The sequence below is a fragment of the Ictidomys tridecemlineatus genome, chromosome 1 (assembly GCF_052094955.1).
Source record: "Ictidomys tridecemlineatus isolate mIctTri1 chromosome 1, mIctTri1.hap1, whole genome shotgun sequence".
NCBI lineage: Eukaryota > Metazoa > Chordata > Mammalia > Rodentia > Sciuridae > Ictidomys > Ictidomys tridecemlineatus.
In genome coordinates this window covers 51,547,926-51,567,867 of record NC_135477.1, presented here as the reverse complement: position 1 = coordinate 51,567,867, position 19,942 = coordinate 51,547,926, and the positions used below count along the sequence as shown (strand labels likewise).

At 46.5% G+C, this 19,942-nt stretch overlaps 1 protein-coding gene and 1 pseudogene across 1 annotated transcript in view; both read right to left on the bottom strand.

The window, feature by feature from the left end:
* The window catches only part of Npffr1 (neuropeptide FF receptor 1), a 35,182-nt gene that overhangs the window by 7,813 nt on the left and 7,427 nt on the right, over positions 1-19,942 (bottom strand). Inside the window, exons 2-3 of the mRNA XM_078040975.1 lie at positions 11,437-11,751; positions 2,321-2,420 (exon numbers count right to left, since the gene is read on the bottom strand). Coding sequence (XP_077897101.1) covers positions 2,321-2,420; positions 11,437-11,751 — 415 coding nt within the window. The remainder of the gene's footprint in view (positions 1-2,320; positions 2,421-11,436; positions 11,752-19,942) is intronic.
* LOC101963511 (serine/threonine-protein kinase Sgk1 pseudogene) lies at positions 4,870-7,299 on the bottom strand (annotated as a pseudogene).

Sequence of the window (19,942 nt, the reverse complement as noted above, 5' to 3'; positions counted from 1 at the left end):
TTTTCAGCAGCAATTGTTAATACACCCTTAATTTATAGATAGGGAAACTGAGAGGGATCAAGCAACTGGCTCAGGGTCACACAGCCAGCAAGTACTGGTGACCACCTTTGAACCCAATTTGTCTTGCTTCACTAGGCCACATCACCAGTAGCTGTAGGCCCTTGTTGTGAGTTAGAATTTCCTGAAGCATTTAAAAGGTATGCACTGAATCCCACACCCCAAACTCAATTTCTCTAGTCAAAGATCCCAATGTAATTAGTCTGGGAAGCTGGAAGGGGTTTTAGCTTGCTTTGTTTGTTTGTTTTGTTTTGCTTGGAGGCTCCTGGACGTTCCAGTTTGCAGCCAGGGTTGAGATCTGCTGCCGGAGGTGGAAGAGGTGCCAATGTGTCCTCCATAGGGTGGTTCATCCCAGGACTTCTAGAGTGTGTTCAGATAAATGCATGGAACTACCCAAAGGGCCAACTACTGAAAAACCTTTCTGGGCCTCAGTTTCTTTCTCTGCTAAATGGGGTCCTACTCCGGAAGGCTGTTGTGAAGCTGAAGTGAGGTCACCACCCTTCTGGAGACATTCTGAATGCCTAATAGTGAGAGAAAGGAGGGGCTCCAACTTCCCAGGAAGTCTTCCAAGGGCAGAAAACAGACTCCGAGGAATGTCCAGCTTGCCTCTTTCATGGAGGGGAACCTGGTCCAGATAGGGGAAGAGACTTTCTCAGAAGGTCCCTGGCTCCTTGGGGACAGAGCCTGAGCTTGAATACAGGGTGGAGCCGATTTCCAGCCAAGTACCCTTTCCACTTCACTCACCTGTATCCTGTCCTGCTGCCTATCCCTCTGTCCCAGTCTCAGCACCTTTGTCCTCTCCCATGGCCTGACTCAGCCTGGGTGACCTTGACCCACTGGCTTTTCAGTATCATATCCCAAAACTCTCCAGAGAACAAAGGATTCTTAAAGCATATACTTAAGAGGTGGAGGAGAATCCTGGGGTAAAAATCCAGGAAGGCTTCCTGAAGGAGGTGTCACTTGAAGAATATTGCCAACACCACTGGGAGACATTGCACATACTCATATCAATAAAGGCTGGTGGAGTGGAGGGACTTCCCACACTCACCCAACTAGTTAGTGGCTTTGTGGAAAGAGGAACCATCTCCATCACACTAGCTACCTACTTTTTTTTTTGAACTGTGGATTGAACCCAGGGGTGTTTAACCACTGAGCCACACCCCCAGTCTCCCGAGCTGCTGGGATTACGGGCGTGGGCCACTGCACCTGGCCCAGCTGCCTACTTGACTGGGTTATAAAAAGTAGGTTGAGGCCGGGGTTGTGGCTCAGTGATAGAGCACTTGCCTAGCACGCATGAGGCACTGGGTTCAATTCCCGGCACCATATAAACATAAACAAATAAAATAAAGGTTTTGTGGGAAGAGAAAAGTAGGCTTGGTGGTGGTGGGGGAAATAGAAAAAAGATGAGATCACTCGAGTCTAGAAAGGGAGGCCTGAGTATTAGCGCTGAGGAGAGGACGAAGAGGAGTGTGAGGGTGCCCTGAAGAAGCAATGGTCACAGCTGACCTTTGGACCTTGAGCCGGGAACTGTGCCTAAGGTTTTCAGGCAGGAAAGCTTAGTTGTCTGAAAATGGTGGTTGCCATGGTACAGACGAGCCTCCATTGTACGGACCCACCCAACATCACACAGCGAGGCACTAATGAGCGTAAAAACTACCTCCAGCTCATCTGCTTGCCATATTCCCTGGGGAACGCACCCCAGGAGCGCTCAGAGCACCGAGATGCTGGGCAGGAGGACAAGCGCCCTGGAATAGGGAGACTTAGGGCTCAGACGGGTTCCATTGCACGCCTCCAGCCACATTCACAGAACCACGCTTTATCAGAGAATCTGCTGGAATCTGGCTGAAAGACCAGAGGTGGTGGGGATGGGCTGGGGTTGGGGACTGAGTAAGACCTGGACTGCCAGGGACCGGCAAGCAGACAGCGGGGTAGGCTGAGGCGGCGGGGAGAACCCCAACCCCACCCCAGGCACACGGAGCCCACCCCTGTGCTGCTCCCTTAGCGCTGGCTCCCTGGTTCCCAGTGCAGCAGGCAGGACCCCCGGGCTCCTCACAGGACTCCTATCAAGCCTCCCCAGGGCTCTCTCCAAGCCTTCCAGAGGGGGTGGAGTGTCCTCAGAGCAGGTACCCCAGGCTAGAGGGCAACTGGGCCTCCAACCGTGCTCAGCCTCCCCTCCAGCCGAGAGGCCCCGCCTTCCAGCCAGCCCAGTGGTGCGTGGAGACACCTCCTCAGGCCAGCCCCTCCAGCCAGGGGTGACTCTCACCTTTCCACAGCGATGGCCACCAGCGTGAACACGGAAGCCGACACAGACATGCCTTGCACCAAGCCGCTCATCTTGCATGTGGCGTTGTCGAAGGGCCATCCTGCAACGACAGAGGCCCCCCTGGCATGAAAGAAGCCCCCCCACCAGGAGTCCAGACTCTGGCCCTCTCAGCCAGGACCCTCTGAAGCTTGGGTCTTCCCTCCTTGTCCTGCCTGGGCTTGCACACTTCCGGGACGGAGGCACCAGGCAGCCCATGTCAACAGGCACAGCTCCGACAGGTGGCCTTATGCTGGCCAGTGATTTCTCTCCACCAGCCCTGCCTGGCTTTCTGCTCCCATGTTTCTGCCCCAGGTTCTAGGCCATTTCCTCCTTCATAACTACCCTATCATCCCCTATTTACAGAAGCTGGCACATCCCTGTTATCCTAGAAACCCAGTGACTCCGGAGGCTGCGGCAGGAGGATTGCAAGTTCAAGGCCAACCTCAGCAACTTAGTGAGACCCTGTCTCAAAATAAAAAATAAAAAGGACTGTCAATGTAGCTTAGTGGTAAAGTGCCCCTGGGTTTGATCCTCAATACCAAAAATGTGTGTGTATGTGCGTGTGTGTGTGCACTATGTTACTCTGTGTTCATATACATATATTTCCTAGCTCTGTCCCTTGAGAGGGCCTAGAAGCAGTGACAGCCCAGAAGCAATAAGCACTCCTGCCTCCCTTGTCTTGGTTTCTAAATACTATTTTCCAATTAAAGGAAAAATGCTCCTCAGGGAAAGGGTTAATTCCAGGGCTGATGGTAGGCAGATAACAGATGACCCTGGAACATTTTGTGGTGTCAGAAAGTAAGAAAATACTCAAAAAAAGCATGGCAGCAGGTTGGGAAGAAGTCAACTGCAAATGCTCCCAATAGCCCAATCTGGCCCAATTTAAGTAACAAAATACATAATGGTAGTATTGGATTAAAACCCAGAATAGAATTCCAATTACTAAATTTAGGAGTGTTCTAAGTGGAAAATCATTGCTAAAGAAACATAACAGCAATAATTGTTGCAGGCAGGCACCACCAACGATGCTAAAAATCAGTGGATAAATGAATCATGAGAAATAGGACCTTTGCATAGTCTCAAAGTACACCCCTATGAAAGTAATTATTCAGGGAAAAATAATTGCTTTACAGTTGAAAAACCTGAGGCACCACTTTAACCAAGTAATCAAAGAAAACACCACCTCTAATAAACATGTGGCTTCTCAGCATGTTTTCTGTGATATTCTTGCCCAAAAATGCATAAACTGGATCCAATTATGAGAAAACATCAGGCCAACCCAAACTGCACAACATCCTGCAAAATAACGGATCAGGCTAGGTACAGAATAGGTGCATGCATGTAATCTCACCAACTCAGGAGACTGAGGCAGGAAGATTGCAAGTTCAAGGACAGCCTCAGCAACTTAGTGAGGCTCTAAGCAACTTAGGGAGCCCCTGTATCCCAAAAAGAAAAAAAAAATTGCCAGAGATGTAGCTCTGTGGTAGAGTGCTTCAATTCACAGGACCACACACACACAAAAGGCTGATCAGTACTATTCCAATGGTCAAGTTTATGACAATGAAGGCCAAGGAAGGACCTTTAACAAGTTGGAGGAAATTGGGAACACAAATGCACTGTGCAATCCCAGCTTGGATCCTGGGCTAGAAAAGTGATGCTGATTATATTCCTGAAAATCGGTTTTATGAAAGATTAAAATCCGTGTTGAAATCCTGAAAGCCCAAAATTTCCAGCAAAGAAGGGGCTCTAGAAGAGGTGGAAAGTGGAATTCTGGGGAAGGGGTGAGAGCGTGGGCAGCTGTCTGCAGGATCCTTGTGTCATGTCAGGCACGTGAGTACCCAGACACCTGGTCAAACATTATTTGGGGTATGTCTGTGAGTGTGTTTCCACAGAAGATGAGTGTGGATGGGGAGGATCCACCTCACAGGAAATGAATGAATGCAAATGTGTTCTCTGAGGACAGCCAGGCCTCACACAACAACAACAACAACAAAACCAAGCAGCGATTCATTGTGACACAGGACTTCAAAATATAGTAATGTAGTTAATGGTCATGAAGGGTCTACCTCCATCCCATAACCCATAATTGCCCATAACCTATCTCTACAATACACTTTTTCATCTGTTAATTTTTATTTTATTATTATTATCATTATTAGCAGTACTGGGAACTAAACCCAGGGATGCTTTACCACTATACATCTCCAGAACTTTTTATTTTTTTTTTAATTTTAAGACAGGGTCTTGCTAAGTTGCTCATGGTGGCCTTCAACTTGAGATTCTCTTGCCTCAGCCTCTTAAGTCTCTGGGATTACAAGCATATACCACCACACCCAGCTATATTGAATTTTCTTTTCCTTTTCTTTTTTTCTTTAAATTTCTCCCACTATTTAATATTGTCAGCAGTATTCTCTTTTTTTGGGGGGGGGGCGGGTACTGGGGATTGAACTCATGGGCACTCAACCACTGAGCCACATTCCAGTCCAATTTGGTATTTTTTTTTTTGTAAATATTTTTCAAGGTTTTATTGCAAACCAAAATTGGTTCATTGCACACAAAAAAAGTTGTGTGGTAGGAAGAAGGGATTGTACATATTATAACCATGTTAATTACAGTACATTAAAATGGTGGTTTACATTACAAATAAGCCTGTAAGTTTAAATATACTAGTGTTATAACCCAATGTACAGACTTTCTTTATACAATACATACAATTATCAGGAATGCAAAAAAAAAAAAAACACATAAATAATGCCCATTTTACAGGTGACATTTTAAATAATGAAAACACCAAACGGCTTCAACAACTGGGGCGTTGGTCTATAAAAACCCTTTCTAAAAATAGAAATATTTGTAGCAGCAATGCTTTCTTTTAAGCATCTGGATGCAAGTCATTGCAAGACCATTTCAATAAAGTTTAGTTATTAACAATATCTTACCAAAAAAAACAGTCTACACATAAAATTTATCTTCCAAATATGGAAGAAACAAACAATGTCCCACATTGTTGTGTCCTGCAAGTGTCACATTGATGCTTATAACAAAATCCATGTATGATCAGGCATACCACACTCATACCATTGTTCACATAGTACATCCACAAGGAAAAATAAAGAACTGAAACACTCTGCGATAGGAAAAGCTTTGGAGCTAACACGAACTCAGCAGAAAAGGCACATTTCAGAATATTCCTTATCACAGCCCAGACAGACCCACAGAAGATCCTTCTTAGATCAGCATCTTCCTCCTAACGAGATCGTTGCATCGGTCTAGGGTGGCACGCTAATGCTCATTTCAGAGATAGCACCACGTTGGAAGGAAGGATAAAAATGAAAACCTCACGAGCTCACTGAGAGGAGGGTGTGCTCTTTGAAAAGCTTCCAGCAAACAGTGTGCAACAGGATTGCCAAGCTTCCAGAGATGTGCAAATTCTTTCTTTTAAGATGTCCTGTCAGCTGGCAGCTCTGCCCAAAGGCTAACTAAAACATTTAAAACACACATGAAATCCTTCAAAACCACCCCTAAGACTGTTCAGAGGAAAGAGTCCATGGGAGGTGCGTATGAAAAGTCCAGGAATGCTTCAGCAGCTTCCTTCACACTGGCTGTGATGAGGATGCTGTCAGGGGACCTGCCGATGGAGTTGGGGACAGGTTCTTCGGTAAACTCAGGATCGAAATGCCGCAGGTCGCTGGGCCCACTCACATTTGGGTTAAAAGGGGGCGTTATCTTCTTATTAATGAGATCATCCCAGTTAATCAGAGAGAAGAAGACGTGATTCTTAATCTCCATAAAGTCGTCCTTGGCACCAAGCCTCTTTGTCCTGTCCTTCTGCAGGAGGCCCTCCAGGAGATGTCTTGCAGAATTTGTGATATTGGGTTTCAACTGGAGGGGCTTGTTCAGAATGTTATCGTACATCTCAGCTGTGTTTCGGCTGTAAAAAGGAGGCAGGCCATACAGCATCTCGTATAAAACAGCCCCCAGGCACCACCAATCCACCGTCCTGTCGTAAAGCTGCTTATGAAGTACTTCGGGTGCAAGATACTCAGGTGTGCCACAGAAGGTGGATGTCGTGCCATTGTGTTCAATATTTTCCTTGCAGAGTCCAAAGTCAGTAAGGACAATGTGTCCCTGTGAATCTAGCAAAATATTCTCTGGTTTTAAGTCTCTATAAACAATGTTCAGAGAGTGCAGGTAACCCAAGGCACTGGCTATTTCAGCAGCATAGAAGCGAGCCCGTGGTTCTAGGAAGCAGCTCCCTCTGAAGATGGTAGAATAGCTCTCCTCCATTAATGTAGTCTAGGACAAAGTACAGTTTGTCGGCAGTCTGGAAAGAGAAGTGAAGGCCCACCAGAAAAGGGTGTTTCACATTCTTCAGTAGAACATTCTGCTCCGACATAATATGCTTCTCCTCCTTCTTTTTCAGGATTGCTTTCTTCTGCAAAACTTTGACTGCATAAAATACTTCTTCTGCCTTGTGTCTTGCTAGAAGAACCTTTCCCAAACTGCCTTTCCCAATTACTTTCAAGAAGTGAAAGTCAGATGGTTTAGCATGAGGATTGGAAGATGGACCAAGGTTGAGGTTGGGAGATCTTCTGAGGTTGGGAGATTTTCAAAATGGACTGAACTTCAGGGTGTTTGCACGCATAGGAGTTATTGGCAATCTTCTGAATAAAGTCGTTCAGGCCCATCCTCCTCTGTTTCATGAAAGCAATGAGAATCGCTACCATTCCCCTCATTCTGGAGTAAGTGAGGGTGCCTCTAGCAGCCTCGGTTTTCACAGTCATCGCCACCGACAGAGCACAGAGAACCTAGGCTGACGGGAGACCGGCTTGGCCAACACTCCCAATTTGGTATTTTATGTAGAGAAAGAGTCTCCCTGAGTTGCTTAGCACCTTGCTGTTGCTGAGACTGGCTTTGAACTCGAAATCCTCCTGCCTCAGCCCGCCCCCCTCCCAGCCCACTACCAGCTGCTAGGATTACAGGCGTGCACCACCATGCCCAGCTGTCAGCAGTATTCTTTAAAATTCACTGTGCTATGTATTTCTTCTTCTCATCATTTACAATACTAGAGGTACACATCGTATAGAGAGGGGCTGGGGATGTAACTCAGTTGGTAGAATATTTGCCTTGCATGCACAAGGCCCTGGATTCAATCCCCAGCACACATACACATACACACACAAAAAAAACCCAAAAACAAACAAACAAAAAAAAACCCTTAGAGTTCTGCTTTGTCTTGTGCATTTTTTACAAATTTGACTCCAAAAAAGCACACCACCACTGTATTGGCTTTGTGTCTAAGCATTACACGTGTACATAAAAACTTTGCAATATCCTCAATAGATGACAAAATGTCCTGTTTGTACACATGCATTTGTGAAAGATAAATTTCTCAAGATCTCTTTGGGCAGCTGCATGTATTCTGGTGATGCATCATGATTGCAGTTATAAATCTGTGTGCACATAATTACCAATCTTAGTGGTATGTGTTTATAATTTCTCTTTTTGACTGATTTCTTTATGAATATGATTCATGTGCTCAAAACTATTATACCCTGTGACTGCCATTAGTGAACCTTAGTTTTTGTGTGCCTATTATTATTGCCTATTTATTGTGTAAAGTGGCATTTGATGTGGTCTGCAGTGTTTTTATGTTTCTCAAATAAATTTGCCTTTAAAATTGCAAACAAAATGTATATTAAAGAAATTTTTAAATTAATTTTTTCAAAATTGGATTTTCTAGATTTTGCTCTTGGGGGGATTTCAGGCTTTAGAAATCTTTTGGGATTCCAATATTCAGGGTTATGGGTTCAGGACTGTGGCTCAAATCCCTAGAAAAGGACATCTGTGGGAAAACTAGTGAAATTCAAATGAAGTTTAAAGATCAGTTAATAGTATATAAATGCTTATTTCCTCGTTTGTATTATTATATTATGGTTATTTAGGAATATTAAATATCCTAAATAAAAGGTGGATAAAGGGTACCTGGAACCTTTCTGTACTAGTTTTGCAAATTTTCTTTAAATCTAAAGATATTTCAAAATATGATATGTCAAGAGCTTTGTAATGTTGTGAACAACCAATAAAAAAAAAAGAAAAAAAAAATCTAAAGATATTTCAAAATAAAAGGAAAAGAGCCAGATGGCACACACCTATAATACCAGCAGCTCTGAAGGTTGAGGCAGAAGAATTGCAAGTTCAAAGCCAGCCTCAGCAACTTAGCAAGGCCCAAAACAATGCAATGAGATCCTGTCTTTAAATAAAAAACAAAAAAGGGGGCTGGGGTTATAGCTCAGTGGTAGAGCATTTGCCTTGCATGCATGAGGCACTGCGTTCGATCCTCAGCACCACATAAAAATAAATAAATAAAATAAAGATATTGTGTCCATCTACAGCATATATATATATATATATATATATATATATATACACACACACACACACACACACATATATATATACACACACACACACACACAATTTTTTAAATACAAAAAAGATCTGGGGATGTGGCTCAGTAGTTTCACATCCCTGGTACCAAAAAGTAAGAAAATAAATAAATAAAAATAAAAGGAAATCAAAACAAAAGCCCACTAGGTTCAAAAGCTTATGTACTGTATGAGTCTATTTATATGACCTCCTTGCAAAAGCCAAACTGTATTTTCTGTCCCTACAAAAACTGATTGCTGATTCCAGGGAATAGGGGAGGTGCCAAATACAAGGAACATGGTGCTTCTTGGGCTGACAAAATTTTTCCATATCTTGATTATGATGGTAACTATGACTGTTTTCATCAAAACTTGTGGAACTCTTCCCCAAAGGGTGGATTTTGTCGTATGTTAAATTATATCTTTAAAAATAATTTAAATGTGAATACTTTTTTTGGGGGGGGCGTACCAGGGATTGAATTAGGGGCACTCAACCCCTGAGCCATATCCCCAGCCCTATTTTTATAATTGATTTAGTGACAAGGTCTCACTGAGTTGCTTAGTGCCTCACTAAGTTGCTAAGACTGACTTGGAACTCATGATCCTCCTGCCTCAGCCTCCCAAGTGGCTGAAATTAGAGGAGTGCACCATGGGGCCCTGCTAAGAATGTATAAAAATAAAGACAAATTAAAGATAATAGGATGACATTCCATGGATCAGAGAAGGGAGATGTAGTGGGATATGAATAATGAAGGGAACAAATAAATAAACAAAATATAAATGAGGAACTTCACAACAAAGTGAAGTCACATGGTGCTATGAACTGTGGCACCCATGTCAGCCCTCTGCACAGAAAGGAAGGAAAGAGGGAAGAGAGGGTGGGAGGGAGGGAGGGGAAGGGAAGGTGGGAGGGAGGGAGGGGAAGGGAAGGAAAAACTCAAGTTTTACTTAATTGTAGAAGATTCTACTAGAATCAACCTAGATACCATAAAAAAATAAAGGTGTACTACATCCATGCCATGCAATTCTTATCAGTTGTAAAAAAGAATGAGAAACTCTTTTATTTATTAGTATGAAATATTAACATGTAAATTGGTTTAATGGTTCTTATTTACAACAAACATGATCCAGTTTTAAGTAGGGGTGGGTAAAAAGGCATAAAACTGAACGGAAATGTACCCTTTCTTTTTTTCTTTTCTTCCGGACTGGGGATTGAACCCATCTCTTCTTATTTTTTGAGACAGGGTGTCACAAAGTTGCCCAGGCTGGTGTTGAATTTGGGATCCTCTTGCCTCCGCCTCTTGAGTATCTGGGATTACAGGTGTGCACCACCATGCCCGCCTTCATTTCTTTAATTTACTCGTATATACAAAAAAAAAAAAAAAAAGACTTTTGGAAAGAAACCCATAAACTGGTCCCTTCCTCCCAGGAGAGGAGGCCTGGCTGGAGGACAGGGGTGGAAGGGAGACCTTTTTCGCTGGTCACCTTTGGGAGCTTCTGATTTATTGAATCATGTGAATGTTTGGCTTATTCTAGCAATTTTTTAAAATGTAGTTGTGTGAAAAGGACTGGAAGACACCAGTTTCACCAACTGGTAGCCTCACTATGTTGCTGTCGACAGGCGTGTGAGTTTATGGTGCGCGCACCTGTGCGCATAAGCGCACGTGTATGTTTGTGGGGGCCGGATGCAGAGTTAATGTTCAGCATCCCTGAAGGAATCTGGGACTCAGCAGTGAATCAAGGTTCCACCAGGAAGAACCAGGACACTGCCCTGGCTTCCCTTCTTGGGGCTCAGAAGCCACAGAAACTCAAGCTGCGGCTCCCTCTGTGCATCATTCCAAGCAGGGGGATCTGGAACTGGAGCTCCTGGGAGCGCTGGCTCAAGCAACTGTAGGCTCTGACCTGCAGGGGTCGCCACAGCTCTGGAAAGCAATCCCTCCCCATCTGGAGTCCCAAGGAACCGATTCTAAAACAAGAGCCAATCGCAAGAGAGAGCGTGTGCTGGTGGAGGCTTTCCGACATCTGCGGGACACACAGGCAAGAATTTAGAAGCCAGAGTTCTGCTTATTGCCTTCTACAGATCCCTCCGCAGTGCCTAGCCAGTCCCTAGACACTCCCAGCAACAGGGAGTTCATTACCTACATGACAGGACCCTCTTTTGGAGAGAATCACTCAAATAAGCAGAATTTTAGGTCCTTGTTCAGAGGAAATCTGCTCCCTACCATTTCTTCTCATTAGTTCTATTTCTGCCCGTGGGAGCTTCTTAGGGGTGTGAGGAGGTGGGCTGTGACACTTATTAGTTTTGTAACTACAAACCAATCTCTTAACCATTCGGGGAATGCTTCCCCCATCCATAAAATGAGGATAATCACAAAGCACGCTTGGCTGAATTGCTGTGGGGATTAATTAAGATAATGCATGAAGCATATGTAACATAATGCCTGGCACAAAGAAAAATGATTAATCCATTGTATCTATTATTTCTAGTCTAATCCCTCAGCCACAAAACCATCTTGAGAATTTGAGACAATGGCATCTTAGCCAAGAGGCCAGCCCAGCAGAGATCTGTCTTCCATGCATTTGTTTCAGGCTTTAGCTGAAGTTGGGGGGGGGCAGGGGACACTCCCGCAGCCCCTTGTCCACACTCACCCGTGATGAGGTTGTCCACAAGGGTGGTGGGCATGCAGAAGATACCCACCAGCAGGTCGCTGACGGCCAGGTTGAGGATGAACATGTTGGTGACTGTGCGCATGTGCCTGTTCTTGAGCACAATGAAGCAGACCAGGGCGTTGCCCACCATGCAGAGGAGGAAGATGAGCACGTAGGCCACGATGAACATGACGGCCACTGGTGAAGAGTGCTGGTAGTAGGAGGAGAAGGTGAGGTTGGCAGCCGGGGTGACCTCAGCTTCACTCCCATTCTGACTTTGGGGCCAGCTGCCATTGGGAGGTTGGGAGGGCTCCCCTAGGACCAAAGGAGCAGAGGAGTCAGGCTAAAGAGATGAACCTCACTTTATGGATGAGTACCCACCTGTGTGCCTCACCCTGGGCAGGCCCTGGTGCCCTGGTCACATGCTCAACACCAGTGGCGACTGGACAGCACCAATGCCCAGCTTCCAACACACTGATCTCATACTGTCTTGCCCAAGACTTACTCCCCAATATCGGTTACCCTCCATCAAAACTCCCCCCCACCCCTCTGGAGGCTCCATCCTTCTGGGCCTTGCTCTGTGCTTCAGGACTCAAGTTAAGGACTGCCTCTCCCGGGTTCTCTTGCCCTCTGGCTTCTGGCTGGGTTCAGCCAGTGGCAAGTGCTGAAGGAGATGGAAGGGCAGGAGGAGAGAGAGGTCCGAGTATTAATCTTCTGGCTCCCTCCTGCCTGCCCCAATTCTGCCAGCAACTGTTTTTTTTTTTTTTTTTTTTTTGTGTGTGTGTGTGTGTGTGTCGTTTTTCTCCTAAGAGGGACAACTCAATCCTGTTGGTTGACTCCTTGATGTCGTCTGAATGTTTCTCTCCAAAGTCCATGTGTTGGAATCTAAATCCCCCACATCCTATGTTCAGGGTGTTTGGAGGTGGGGCCTGTGGGAGGTAATTGGGATTAGATGAGGTCACAGGTGGGGCCCCATGATGGAATTCATGCTATAGGGGAAGAGAAAGAGAGAGCTGAGCTAGTAAACTTGCTCTATCATATGATTCCTCACCCTGTAATGATGCAGCAAGAAGGCCTTACCGGATGCTGGTCCGATGCTCTTGGACTTCCCAGCTTCCAGAACCGTGAGCTAAAAACCTCTAATTTTTTTTTTATAAATTACTTCATCTTGGGCATTTTGTTATTGCAACAGAAAATGGACTTAGACGTCCTCTTCTGTGGCTTTAGCACTTGCCAGTGGCATTGTTCCCTCTCCTTGTACCAACAGGCACGCAAGGTGGGAACCGTACGTATCCTGTGTTCCTGGTCCCTCAGTGACATGCAGCCCGGGTGGTCCTGCTCTGTGTTTCTGACTGTGGACCAGGCTTGAGCTGGTGTCTCCCCAGCCATGTTTTGAAGGGAGAAGCTCAGTGTCCAACCACAAATCTTCTGGGAAGTCATTAGCTGTGGTGACTCACGATGTTGTTTCACAGACTCTCCTCCTGCCTTCCTCTGGGACTGAATGTGGCCCATTCCAGGGGACGGAGAGTCTCTGAGGAGTCTTTTCCTGTCACACCCAGAGCTTAGCCACTGGCTGGCAGGCCTATTGGAGGTTTTCGACCTGGGAGCTAGAGATACCCGGGAGAGCAGGGACAATGAGCTGGCACCATCAGGGCTACAGGGACCAGAGGTAATCACAGGGGATCCTCTGGTGGGGTTGGAGGAGGAAAAGCCAGAAAGTTCCAGCTCATGGTGAGAGGGGATCACACTGCCCTAGATAGGCCTTGTAGGATTTCCAGTTGCACCGAAACATCTTTATTATAGAAAATATCAAATATGAACAAGAGAAACTAATACAGTGAACAAACTCTGCAGTAAGAACTTTAATGAGCCATTACAAGAGAGGATAGTATAAAGAATTCTCATGTGTACATCATCTACTTTCAACAATGACCAAGGCCAACCTTGTTTTATCCATATTCCCACTTTTTGGATGATTTTGAAGTACGCACCGGACATCATTCCTTTTCATCCACAAACATTTCCATTTCTGAAAAGTAAGGCCCCTAAAAAAAATTCTTTGAAAGCCATGATCACGCCATTGTCAAACCTGACAAAATTAACAATCACATTATGATATTATCAAATACCTAGCGTCCAACATTCAAAACTCCCTGATTGATTCATAATTTTTTTTAAGTAGTTTGAGTGAGGGTTCAAACAAGATTCCTGTTTCTATTACCTATTATTATGTGGCGAAGCACCCTCATATTTAGTGGTATGGCACCTTGGCTTGACATCTGGGGGGTTCTTCTGCAGGTCTCTGTCGGGATCCCTCATGTAAGCTGCAGCCATCGGATAGCTTAACCGGGGCTGGAGGGTCCAGGATGACCTCCCTCATGGGTCGACGGTTAGTGCTGGCTATGGGCTGGGGAGTCTCAGCCCTCCAATGGCCTCTCCTCCTCCAAGAGGTTAGCCAGGGCTCCTTCAGAGAAGGGTGCTCTCAGGAGTCCAAGAAAGCAAACAAAGAAGCTCTAGGCTGGAATTTTCATATCACTTGTGCCATATTCAACTGGCCAAAGCAAATTTTAAGGGCAGCCCAGATTCAAGCCAGTGGAGAAACAGTTTCTACCCTCTTGATAGGAAGAACAGCAACATTAGGTTATAAAAGGGTTTAGACCTGACAGGGTGATTCATGAAGGTCCATTATTATAAAATCTGCCAACATCCTCACATTGTACTGGGTTGTTGTCCTCCTAAATCTCTTTTGATTGACAGATTCCCCCCCCCCCTTTCCCTTCTGCTATTTATTGGTCATAAAGATTAGATCTGTAGAGTTTCTTGCAGACTGGCTTTTGCTGATTGTTCCCTCATGATGACATTTTACATGCTGTGCTTTCTGCACCTGTGTTTTCTGTAATCAGAAGTTAGATCTAGAGGCTTGAACGGATTATGTCTGCTGGTCTCTCACTTGGTGATGCTAAGCTTCAGTGGGTTCAGATGATGTCAGCCTAATCCTCCATTGTCAAGTTCTCCATAAGCTTTTTACTTAACATGTTCAGCAGTCACTAATGAGCATCACCTAGATCCCTGGTTGCATTTTAAATAGGACCTACACTCTTCACCACGGCCTCCAACACACTGCGTGGTCTAATCCCTGTTGACATCTCAGGCGTGGCCACACTCCCCTTGCCCATTCGCTCTGCCTCTCCGACCTCCTCTAGGTTCACTCTTGCTTTTCCTAACCCCAGGGCCTTTGTTCTTCCTCTCCTTTTGCTTTCAGCTTAAACACTGTCTTCCTGGAGAAGTCCCACCTGATCATCTACTCAAAGCAGGTGCCTCACTGTTATCTCTTACAGTTCTGTTTATGTTCTTCAATATTTTTTGTCTTTGTTTTCAGGACAGTTGTCTTTTTGCCTGTAATTAAAGTCAGCTCCTGGAGAGCCGAGATTTTCCTGTCTTGGCGGCAGCGTTCCTGGTATTTTGTGAGTGCCCCACCACAGTCAAGAGTTCAATAAACAATCGACAATAATGGAATCAATAAATATTTATAGGAAGCAGAAAGGGAAGAGAGGGTGAGTCCTGACATCAGGCGACAGGGTGCTGCCTGCAGCAGGCAATGCTGCATTGGAAGGCCTTCTCCAGGCCCTCCAGAAAGAACCCCAGGAGAGGCCTTTGGGACCCTTCCTAGGCAGCTCACCAGGCTGAGCCTCAACCCTGAATCAGTCCCTATGACTAGGGAACGTCTGTGGGTGTGGATAAGCAGAGAACATTGCCAGAACCTCTCAGTCTAGACCCTAGCCTGTCCGGCCCCCCACCACCCTGCTTCCTTTGGCCCTCAAATGAGCTCATTTTCCAAAGTCTGTCCCTGGGAAGTGTCTGGGAGCAATCCTGGCCATCTCCAGTGCCTCTGCTGAGCTTGGACATCTGTCTCTAGACCTAGCCCAGCTCCCAGCACTGTACACTGATCCATTCTCAAGGAGGAAAATCTCCCAATTCCTGGCAAAGCCCTGCCTGCCTCCACCCCACTTGAGCTCCGTGCCAGTAGCCAAAAGCTCATTAACAGCCTGGACTTATCCTTCCGGAGATCTGACAGGTGCCCTTGTGGTTACATACTGTGAAATTTTCATCCCTTGAACCCAATTAAGCAGTTCCCCTACAGGTGGAGCTTCCTGGAGGTCTCAGGATGTTATGATGGTTGTCTCCAGGGCACTCTGATGACCTTCGAGAGCAAGCTCTAGGCCACTGAAGGCTGGTTTGGCGAGGTCAGGTCACAGAGGTTCTTAAAGCATGCCCCTCCCCAACCAGCAGCATCAGTACCACCTGGGACTTGTTAGAAACAGACATCTTGGCTTCATCCTTGACCTAGGGAACCAAAAACCCAGATTTTTGGAGCTCAGTTGTCTGTGTTTTAAATTTTAAAGCTTTGGCTGGAGGTGCAGCTCGGTGATAGAGTGGTTGCCTAGCAGGCACAAGACCCTGGGTTCCAGCACTACAAAAAAAAAAAAAAGTATTTTTAAAAAAGCATCCTCCAGGTGATTCAGATCCCTGCACCAGCTTTGAGAACCACAGAAGGACTTGGACCAACACCTGGCCGTGAATCCTACACACGTGGGGATATCCCAGTCCTCCTTCCTGTTTCCTCACCTCTGGGGGAACTTGGTGTCTCATCTTTAAAATAGAAATACAACATTACCTGGCTATGACCTAGGGTAGGTCGTGCCGCCTCTCTGAAATCCAGATTCCTCATGTTAAAACCAAAAGGGCACTCACTGCAGATCCGCCTAGCAGCAGTCCTGAGAACGTTCCATTACACAATGGATGTGGGTGTAGTATTTTTATAAACCTAGTTTGGGCCCCCCAGAAGCCTGAAGGACGCGTGTGAGAGAAAGCAACTCCCGATAAAGGAGCTTAGTCCAGAACAGGTTTCCGTGTGTCCCTGGGCTCAGAACGTCATCGTTGCTGCCACCTGCTGGTTTGTCTTGGTAATGCATCAGAGCTCAGCTACAGACCAAAGACAGGTTCACCCATTCCGGCCAGGCCACCTCCTGAGAGCCTGCAGCTAAACCCAGGCACTGGATCCATTGAAGAATGCCACACTAGGGCTGCCAAGGGCCCAAAGCACAAAATAGGACACATGGATAAGAATCACATGAAACAGAAAGTTCATTGGTAACGTAAGACGTGCCATTTAGAAAAGAACATCAGGGTAACCTTTTCATCAATCAGATTGGCAAAGATGAAAAGTGCCGAGGGAGGGCTGGCATGTGGCTCTGCACAGCAGGGGGAACACCAATCAGCTGAGCCTCCACTGCAGAGGCACATCCATCCAGCACCCTGGCAAGGGACCTGCTCCCAGACCCCGTCATTCCACGTCTGGAGATTTATCCTAAGGACGTCTAGAGACACAGGGTTGTAATGGTCACAGAATAGTGTATACATGCACTGTGAGTCCTTATTCCATATAAAAGTGTGCATGTGTTCGTGTGAACTGTAGACGAATTTTTAAAAATTAACAATGTTTGTTCAGAGGGTGTTTCATCAAGTGATTTTTATTTTCCTTTTTCCTAGCTTGCATTTGAATTACTTCATCCAAAAGAAACGCTGATATATGGGATCAAACACGAAGTCAGTGGTTCTCAGCCTTGATTCCTATCATAATTACCTGGAATTTCACAATGCAGATTCCCTCCCCGCCCCACACCCATCGTGAATGAATCAGAATTTCTTGGAGTGGTATTTAGGCATTGGTATTTTAAAAAATTCTCCCCTGGTGATATCCATGTACAAATATGAAAACCACTGAATGTATGGTCTCTCCCCACCCAAGGTCCAAGGTTTGGGGGGGGGTTTAACATTTTAGAGGTCACCAAACTCTCAGAGATCAATGCCTTCTCATTCACGTCGCAGAGGCTTTGCTAGGGCTTTCTCTTCATACACTGTGGAATGGTCCCTGTCCAGAGGACAGCGCTGGATCCTCTCCCAGAAAGAGTATTCAGCGTCTGACACACTCTTTCAGGCAGCAGTGAGCCCTGGAGACCTGGCTCACTGTAGCCATTGCTGTTCCTTCTGGCTTTGTGACTCTTCCCTTGGGAACCAGTCCTCCTTGCATGCTGCTCTTGTCAATCAGGAGTTTGGACCTACGCTGGGCTAACGGCTGCCCAATTGGACTTCTTTTGCTTTGAACTTCTTTTTTTATTGGGGGGGGATACCTGAGATGGAACCCAGAGGTGCTTAACCACTGACCCACCATCCCCTACCCTTTTATAATTTGGGGGGAGATGGGTACCAGGGATTGAACTTGGGGCATTCGACCACTGAGCCACATCCCCAGCCCTATTTTGTATTTTTATTTAGAGACAGGCTCTCACTGAGCTATTTAGGTCCTAATCAAGTTGCCCAGGCCAGCCTTGAACTTGCGCTCCTTCTGCCTCAGCCTTCTGAGCCACTGGGATTACAGGTGTGCGCCACTGTGCCCAGCCCTCTTTTGCTTTGAATTTGAATCTGGGTCCTGGCCACCCATCTTTTCCTCTCATTGGATGACCTACCTGATCCCTTCCGATAAATTCCCATTGTTGCTGAAACTACCCAGCCCCAATTTTTTTGTTGCTTGTAACCCCCGTGTCTTGGCTAGTACAAAGTGATCAAATCAATCATCCTTGGCCCTCCTAGGGATTTGCACAGTTCAGGGTCAGAATCCCAAGGATGAACCAGGCGTGGTGGTGCACATCTGTAATCCTAGCAGTTTGGGAGCCTGAGGCAGGAGAATCGCAAGTTCAAAGCCAGCTTCAGCAACTTAGTGGGGTCCTAAGCAACTTAGTGAGAACTTGCCTCTAAATAAAATATAGAAAAGGGTTAGGGATGTGGCTCAGTGGTTAAGCGCCTCTGAGTTTAATCCTGGTACCTCTGTCCACACCCCCATAAAAAAAAAATGACAGTGGAAGAAGGGTTAGGCAGAAATTGTGCCATAGGCCCCTAAGGCTTCTGCTCCCCGACTCTTAACAAGTCCTGTGGGCTTCTGTGGACACAGGGCTGCGCAGAGAGGCAAGCACCCTGACCTGGGAATCGGAAAGCGTGGCCTGCAGGGCCGTCCTAATGATTGCCACTGGCAAGGCCAGGAATTCAGTTTGAAGGAGAAGCTTGGGACTCTTTGTCTTGAAGCTGCTTTTGTACAGTTTAGACAGAGAGACTTTGTGTGTGAGTGTGGTGTGTCCACACATCCCTGGGGTTGGTGATGGGGGCTCTAACCCCTCTTCGTACTCGCGTGTGAAGTGGGGAGATCATTTCATCCCTGTGTCCTCCTTAGCTCTCAAATGCAGACGCCCTGCGTGTCTCACCTCTTCCCCGCTGTGGGCTCAGAGAGACGACAAACTGTAAAGGGCCTCACAGACCAGGGGCTCTTTCTTGACGGCAGTAACTATCCGCCAGGCAGCCGTGAGGGAACTGGGGGGCCTTGGTGCTGTGTCAGTTCATTTGGGTCAGTTCCCAAGGTAGCAAGCTGGGCTGGGCCTGTGTTTGGCCTGCTCGGGAGAGTGAAAGGCGCAGGGGGACGTACAAGGAAGGAGGCCTCTTGAGGCCACAGCCTCCTCCTGCCCTGCCAGCGCCCAGACACTCACACAGCAGCATGGATTTTGCAGGCCTGGTCCCTTCTTGGTAAGTAGGAGCAAGTGGGGCTTCCAAGAACCGTCTAGGTCAGCAAAGGCCAAAGAGTTGAGGGTCAAGTTGCTGGGGAAGCTGATAGGAGCCCCAAACAAGCCGTGTGTGTGTGTGTGTGTGTGTGTGTTGTGTGTGTGTGTGTTGTGTGTGTGTGTATGGTATGTGTGTGTGTGGTATGTGTGTGTGTGTTGTGTGTGTATGTGTATGGTATGTGTGTGTGTGTGGTATGTGTGTGTGTGTTGTGTGTGTGTGTATGGTATGTGTGTGTGTGGTATGTGTGTGTGTGGTGTGTGTGTGTGGTATGTGTGAGTGTGTAGTGTGCATGTGTGTGTGTGGTGTGTGTGTAGTGTGTGGTATGTGTGTGTGGTGTGTGCGTGTGTGTGTGGTGTGTGTGTGTAGTGTGTGGTGTGTGGTGTGTGCGTGTGTGGTGTGTGTGTGTTTGGTGTGTGTGTAGTGTGTGTGGTATGTGTGCGTGTGTGTGTGTGTGGTGTGTGTGTGTGTGGTGTGTGTGTGTGTGGTGTGTGTGTGTGTGGTATGTGTGTGTGTGGTGTGTGTGTGGTGTGTGTGTGTGTGGTGTGTGTGTGTGGTGTGTGTGTGTGGTATGTGTGTGGTGTGTGTGTGTGTGGTGTGTGTGTGGTGTGTGTATGTGTGGTGTGTGTGTGTGTGGTGTGTGTGTGTGTGGTGTGTGTGTGTGGTATGTGTGTGTGTGGTGTGTGTGTGGTGTGTGTGTGTGTGGTGTGTGTGTGGTGTGTGTATGTGTGGTGTGTGTGTGTGTGGTGTGTGTGTATGTGTGGTATGTGTGTGTGTGGTGTGTGTGTGTGTGGTGTGTGTGTGTGTGTGGTATGTGTGTGTGTGGTGTGTGTGGTGTGTG